This window comes from Sinocyclocheilus rhinocerous, unplaced genomic scaffold, assembly GCF_001515625.1.
Source record: "Sinocyclocheilus rhinocerous isolate Xijiao unplaced genomic scaffold, SAMN03320098_v1.1 scaffold170, whole genome shotgun sequence".
NCBI lineage: Eukaryota > Metazoa > Chordata > Actinopteri > Cypriniformes > Cyprinidae > Sinocyclocheilus > Sinocyclocheilus rhinocerous.
The window spans coordinates 93,997-101,465 of record NW_015639772.1 but is presented as its reverse complement, the minus strand read 5'-3'; the positions used below and the strand labels follow the sequence as shown (position 1 = coordinate 101,465).

The 7,469-nt window shown below is 39.4% G+C and overlaps 1 protein-coding gene across 1 annotated transcript in view; it reads right to left on the bottom strand.

Annotated features, from left to right (window-relative positions):
- LOC107751823 (DENN domain-containing protein 3-like) overlaps positions 1 to 7,469 on the bottom strand; it is a 29,976-nt gene that overhangs the window by 12,521 nt on the left and 9,986 nt on the right. The window contains exons 10-13 of the mRNA XM_016567593.1: positions 7,029 to 7,125; positions 6,839 to 6,942; positions 4,223 to 4,401; positions 1,757 to 2,287 (exon numbers count right to left, since the gene is read on the bottom strand). Of these exons, the coding sequence (XP_016423079.1) occupies positions 1,757 to 2,287; positions 4,223 to 4,401; positions 6,839 to 6,942; positions 7,029 to 7,125 (911 nt within the window). The remainder of the gene's footprint in view (positions 1 to 1,756; positions 2,288 to 4,222; positions 4,402 to 6,838; positions 6,943 to 7,028; positions 7,126 to 7,469) is intronic.

Sequence of the window (7,469 nt, the reverse complement as noted above, 5' to 3'; positions counted from 1 at the left end):
CACACACACACACACACACACACACACACACACACTCATGCAGGTACGGAGTCACACGTGTGCCATCATGCCGTGATGCTGTTAGTACTGATGGCACATGCAAGCTATGCTTACCCTCCAGCTCAAGGTAAAACACAGACTGGGAAGTGGAATCCACACCTGACAAACCAAAGCCATTTTTACCAAAAACACTAGTGTTGCATGATACATCAGTGAGCATATCGCTATCAGCCAATATTAATATCAGCATATTCCAGTCGCTGGGCCAATATTGGAAGCAGATATTATCACTAATATAATATATTCCAACTAGGGCTGCACGATAAATCGCATTCGATATTTAACGCGCATCTTATCAGTAAAGCCGCTTCTGTAATCAGCGGTAAATCTCCATCACCTGCGTGCTTTCACATTGAGCAGCATTAACTACACAGAGCCGTTGTTCACTGACGAGCTGCGCAAAACCCCGTTCATATTTTGCGCAGCTCGTCATCTGTGAACAACGGCTCTGTGTAGTTAATGCTGCTCAATGTGAAATCCCGCAGGTGATGGAGATTTACCGCTGATTACAGAACCGGCTTTCTGGCAAGATGCGCGTTAAATATTGCATGCGATTTATCGTGCAGCACTAATTCCAACTGTATATTTTACACAACACAGTAAAAATACTAGTTGTAAAATAATTTACAACTATGGCCATCAACTGCTGCATCAGCCAAATTTATATAACAGTACTATCGATCTATCTATCTATCTATCTATCCATCATCTACCTGTCTATCTATCTACCCATTCATCCATCATCTACCTTTAATTTTAATTTAATTTTAATTTAATTTTTTATTTAATTTTTTTATTTAATTTTTTACATTTTTTTTATTTAATCATCTATCTATCTATTTACCCATCCATCCATCCATCCATCATCTACCTGTCTATCTACCCATCATCCATCCATCATCTACCTGTCTATCTACCCATTCATCCATCATCTACCTGTCCATCCATCCATCATCTACCTATCTATTTACCCATCCATCCACCAGTCTATCTACCCATCCATCCATCATCAATCTGTCTATCTACCCATCCATCCATCATCTACCTGTCTATCTACCCATCCATCCATCATCAATCTGTCTATCTACCCATCCATCCATCTATCCATAATCTACCTGTCTATCTACCCATCCATCCATCCATCATCTACCTGTCTATCTACCCATCCATCCATCCATCATCTACCTGTCTATCTACCCATCCATCCATCCATCCATCCATCCATCCGTCTATCTGTCCCTGCACCCATTCAAATTTGTTACAGTTGCGCTAAAACTAATATGGCGTCTGAAAGCTGAGGTTGATGGTCAGTTTGTGTGTTAAATTTTTGACCAACTTTTTCCACTTCTGATGTCATTTCTAGCGAGAAATTAGTATTGTAGTAATAAAATATTTGCTTAGTTATCACCAAAGTTCCAGATCTAGATCTTTGTTCTAGATCATTAAACTGTCTCCGAAGTCTGTCCAAAATCAGTTTTGGAAGGTACCTTCACACACAAGCGCTGCCTGCAAAGTCATTGCCTGATAGGGCAGCAAGGCATCAAGTCAGCTGCCTAAGCTTTCAGAAGCAGCCTTGGATTTCAAGAACAGGAAAGGTTGCCAGATCTCGATAAGTTTCCCTAGCCAGTTAGTTTGCTCATCACTTTGGCCCAAACAAACAACAGCTCTATTCTGATTGGCTGTGCTTTGTACCCACCCACAGTGAGCGCCTCAAACAGCCGCTGGATTGTGTCCTGATCCTTCACGATGCCAGATTCCTGAACGCGCCGCACAAAGTCCTCCATGTGCAAGTGTTTCTTAGGCAGTTCGAATCTCTTCACCGTCCCGCCATCCATCGGTCGCGCCCGCTCCCGTTCATTCTCTCTTTTCACCCGGCTGATCAGACGCTTCAAATCGGGGCGTCGCTCGGCCATCCTCCTCTCCTCCGCCGGCAGAGACTCGACCAGCGCGTTCAGCAGCTCGGCAGGAAAGATGTCCATGTCTGTCTTATACAAGCTCTGGAAGTCTCCGAGGGCATCCACGCGTTTTCCGGCAACAGAGTTCACCAGTCCTCGTAAGTAATAATAACGGGCCAGGATGGCGGAGTCATCTGGGGTTGCCGTGGAGATGGCTTTGCTCAACTCTTTGATGAGATCATTGTAGTAACTCTGAACGTATTGGTAGGCGAGCGGAGGAGGGAATTCTGGGAGTTTAAAGGTTTTGATTGGCCTTGAGGGACTCCAGGAACCTGTTAACATAAAATAGGAGATAAGTGACACTTACTATGACTTTGTTCAACGTTTTATAGATGACACAAAATCAAACCTGACTATATTTACTTTCTTTCTTAAATACAAATGAAAGTTTTATAGCTTTTAGTCTGTCTATGGGCCTGTTTACACCTGGTCACTTCATGCGTTTTCTCTGATTGGATAGAGACGTGTAAATGCCCTCTGAAACACTTTGGAGATGGATTAAATCCGATCTCTCAAACCACTTCAGGAGGTGATCTGGGCCGCATTCCAGACGAAACTGAACAAGTGTGAATGCATCTGGATGTTAAAGCCACATTTGTAAAGTTTACTCCTCCCAAAATGTTAAAAAATAAACATGTGAGAGCGTGTTATAGGCTATATGATGTGTTGTAGTCAGATATGACAGCACTAATGCAACACGCATCGCTGTGGATGAGTAGCTGAGTGTCTCCTGTTGTGGTCTTTCATCTTGAAATTATCTGATGATGAATAAAATGCAGCGCATATCTGTCGCTTTTGTTGATGTGAACTCCATTAAATTTCCATATAGTGTGGGAATTGAAGATCAGATTTATATCAGATTTGCAGAGACACATTTATGTGGCCAAGTGTAAATGGAACCGCTTTAACAAATCAGACAGCTATCCGATCAGAAAAAACACATGAAGTGACCAGGTGTAAACAGACCCTATATGTTAGTGCACACATGGTTGACAAAATAAACGTATAGCAGATATACACATTTCTCTTCCAGGAAAATAAACCAAAAATATTGATGACATCACCTGCTGAGGGCATATGCTCTTTTTTATGTGCAATAAACACTCTATAAAACAGTGCTTCTCAGCAAACTTTTACGGGGGCCGCAGGATTAAAATAGATTAAATTAACATTATTACAGAATTAATATAATTAATATCAATATTATTTAAAAAATATATTAATAATTTTAATATTAATGTATATTTAACATAAATGTTAATGGTCTCAATTAAAATGCAAAAAAATTCAAAATGCTTAAAAGATTAAAGGTAACATATCATGAAAATCGGACTTTTCCAGGTTTTAAGTGCTATAATCAGGTCCCCGGTGCATCTACCAATCAAGGAAACGTGAAAAAGATTAACCCAGTAACTTTGTTTTGGTAAGCCTTTTTCTGCAAGCGTCTGAGAAAACGAGCGCGTCTGATTTCGCTCCCTTGGTGACGTTGCAAAGGGATCTCGTTATAATATTACCGCCTCTTAATTTGTGCACGTTTCCACCTATGGCACCGTCATTTTGATTTCGCAAGCGACAACGGTGTACCAGTTCTAATGGCAAAATAAACTAATATGGTTTAAAACACATGATTTCAGCGCGATAAACATGTTAATCAGAACCAAAACAGATGTTCTATTCTGGACAAGTGGGCGGGGGCAGCAGCTCATTTGCATTTAAAGAGACAGGCACGAAAAACAGCGTGTTTCTGCTTCCACTCAAAATGGGCATTTTCAAAATGATGTAATAAATGATCTGTGGAGTATTTTGAGCTGAAACTTCACAGACACATTCTGGGGACACCAGAGACTTATATTACATATTGTAAAAAGGGGCATAATATGTCTCCTTTAAATAATTTTAAAACTATGTAACAACTGAAATGCTAAAAAAACTAAATCAAGATGTAACTAAATCATTTTTTTTCTCAATAACTTGTTATATACTTTATATGTTATACTTTATATTGTTTTTATACTATGAATAATGTAATATATTTCTCTTATTTATCTTAAAAGAGAAGCACGTCCTGCAATATCTATGGCACCAACACTACAATAAAGAAAAAAAAAAAACATTTATTAAACCACATGAATCCCTGGAGGTTCCCTGGTTAATACTTGTTTCAGAATATATGATATGTTGTTAAAAGTTTAGTCAAGTTTCCTCACAGCTGTGGAAAGGCATGGTCTTCATGGACGTCTGTCGGACCGGGACGGTGAGCAGGCGGTGGTCGGCCAGGTTTGGCATACTCACCCCCAGCCTGCTGCTCAGGCCGTTCTCTGGTCTGACGTACTTGCTGATCTCCTCCATCGCTGGTCTGCGAGGAGACTCTGTCATGGCTCTCATCCTGAGCAACAGAGGTGGAGATGTGTTTTATTTCAGCTCATTCGTGTCAGATGATATCACCCAAACTAAATCTTTAAAAAAATATTGTTTTTTAACCTAATGGCTTGTACTGCATGTGTGACCTGCTGATAATCATGTTCCTCAATGAGTAGAAATGAATGGGAACATGTTTACAGTAAATTCACTTACAGCAGGTAAACGTGTAGGACCGTGAAAACTATGCTTCACTTTTGCAGAAGAAAAACACAGGCTGCTGTGACAGAATCACTTACAAAACCTGTTAAGTTACACACAAACTAATGCCATTACCAGCTAAAAAAAAAAAAAAAAAATTACCCTGGTTACTTTTCCTTGGTATCTGTTACCAGGAAGAGATGAGTCAAAATTATCTGAAAAATGGTCATACTTTAGTTTTTGTATTTTGTCTGCTTTTGCTTTTGCTTCTGCTTGTCTTTTGTCTGCCTTTCACATGCGAGATGTTTTCAATGGTACACACTGGTATGTAGGTTTGCTGTGGTGGTAAATATAGTGTTTAACTTCCCCTTCCTTCAATAGAAAGCATCACACTGAGACAGATTCATGCCTCATTCTCATTGCTGGACAGAAAGGGAATGAGAAGGTGATGATGTTTTTTGTTTCCTGTGATGACTAACTGTTTCCTGTATTTGTTTGACACCTATTTGTGTCCTCTGTTTCTGGTCACCAATGAGCCCTATAAACAGTGATCAGTCTATTAGGCTGGATTTACATGCACAGATCCCATGTATTCACACTAATCTGAATAGTCACATTCCCGATTACTAACTTTTCATCAAGCATCCCTAATGCACGATCAGCTGAAAAGTTGTAAACAATAGAGCCTTTTGCACCAGAGGAACCTTTTCATAGTTGCTAGAACTATTGGTGGAAGTTCCCGCTTTTCGGCGTGTTCGCACCGTAGGAATTAGGAACGGTTTTAGTTCTAAGAACTCTGTTTGCAGGAACTAAATGAGCTCCTACTTCAGAGAAGGGTCTAAAACAGTTCTATAGGAACTACCAGTGATGTAAGTGTATGCTGATTGGCCAAACGCATACGAAACACTGGCTACACGGCATTTTTAAAAAGCCATGTAAAAATATTTACTCCACAAAAATGGAAAACAGTGACAATAACGGCATTTACCTGTTGTGTGCAGCATTGTGTTCTTTTCTCAGCCTCAATGATAACACTGCAAGTTTTCATAGGAGATTTAGTCAGATTTTCATGCTCTTTCAATCACGTAAATTGTGCGTTTACATTTCAACTCCAATATAACGAAACGCCACGACACACAACAAAAACAGCTCCGATCACCGCGTCCTCCATTCACCGGTTGTTGAATCATCCACCTATTTTTATGTGCATTTTGGAATATCGCATAAAACAAAACACTGGATGGAAACGCCAAGATGCGCATAAATTCTAAAAATGCGTATAAAAACGTATGAGCACATTTGAGTAGGATAAACTTTTTATCCAATAAGAAAAAATGTGCATAAACTACGATGGAAACACATTTACTGAATAAATTCCTCCACGCGCATCGAAAAAGTCATGTGACTTGTGAGACGGGATAACTTGACTAGCAGCGGACCGATCTCGTTCACAGCATCTATATGTTGCTATGGTCATTCTGAAATGCCTGAGCAAAGTCTGTCGTCAAAGTATTTCTGTATAATGGTCTTACACGACTGCGTTCCCAAACAGCTGGCATCCACCTCCGAAAGCAATGACTGCATTTATTGTGCTTCGTCTGCTCGCTCTGAGGCGCGAGTAATTTATCATATATAAAAATTATTGTATTCAGTGGCTTCTCCTAGTTTTCTTAGTGACATTTAGTGCCAGTTTACCAGGAAGTGACAATTTTGTTCTCTTTGACTCATTGGATGGAAACAGTGCTTTATTTGCAAATGTTTTATGCAATATTCCGAGTTTAATTAGAATCTTTGGATGGAAACATAGCTGATGTTGCTGTCGGCTGCTTCAGAGTTCCTGCGGCTGGTGCGAATGTAAACAGGATAACGGCCCGAGGGAGAAATTGGTTCTCTAGGAACGACTCTTCTGGCTAGTCCTACAACTATATGGTGCGAAAGCCCCGAATGTTTACATTGTACAAACTCAGCACACAAACATTAAATCAGTGCCGTATCCGCATACAGAAGAAGTCCTACCTCAGAAAGAGGATTTAGAAATTTAAATGGATTTAGAATTGTATTATTTTTGGCCTGCTTTCTTGATTGTCATTTACTGTAAATGTACTTAATTTATATGCTTTGGCATGTTAATGCAAAACGAGTAATAAAAAACAGCTGAAAAATAACACAGAATATTTTTTTAATGAATAAAAACTGGACACAGGAAGAAAAAAAAAAGAGATGAGATGAGATGAAAGAGTCCATTAATGTTGACTTTTATTTACCTGCGAGTCTCTGAGCGGATGTTCAGCTGCATGTGAGTGAAAGCGTCATTCTTCCTGTTCAAGCGGTCCCGTAGAAATGAGTGGAATATATGAGTGTCTAAAACCTACAAGCAGACACACATGCATGAGTGAGTAGGTTTGTTAGAGAAGCACATGCTGAGTGTATAACCGAACGGGAGTCTTTATTTACCTTCTTGTAGAACTCGTGATCGGTCGTCTCTCTGGACCTGAGGAACTCCTCGCTGTTGAAAACTCGATGCTCATAGTTCAGGAAGTCACAAACTTCACTACAGAGAGCAGAAAAAGACAGCATATGGATTTCAGACCAAACACAACATCGCTGTGTACACATTTCAGCAGGAGAAACTGCAGGATGCTTCTGTTAGAGAATAAAACCTTTTAAATCCTTGTGTTTTCAAATAAATCCGACCAAAGCAGAAATGACAAGATGTTTAAGTTCTGAAAAGTTTTTTTCAATCTAGAGTAAATCACAGCATTCTGTGATGAGAAGAGTTTTGCCAGTCATAACTGAGGTCGTACATATGACACATAGGTAGAATTTTTTTATTTTAATTTACCATTGTATAATATAATATGATAATATAATATGAATAATAATATAATATAATAT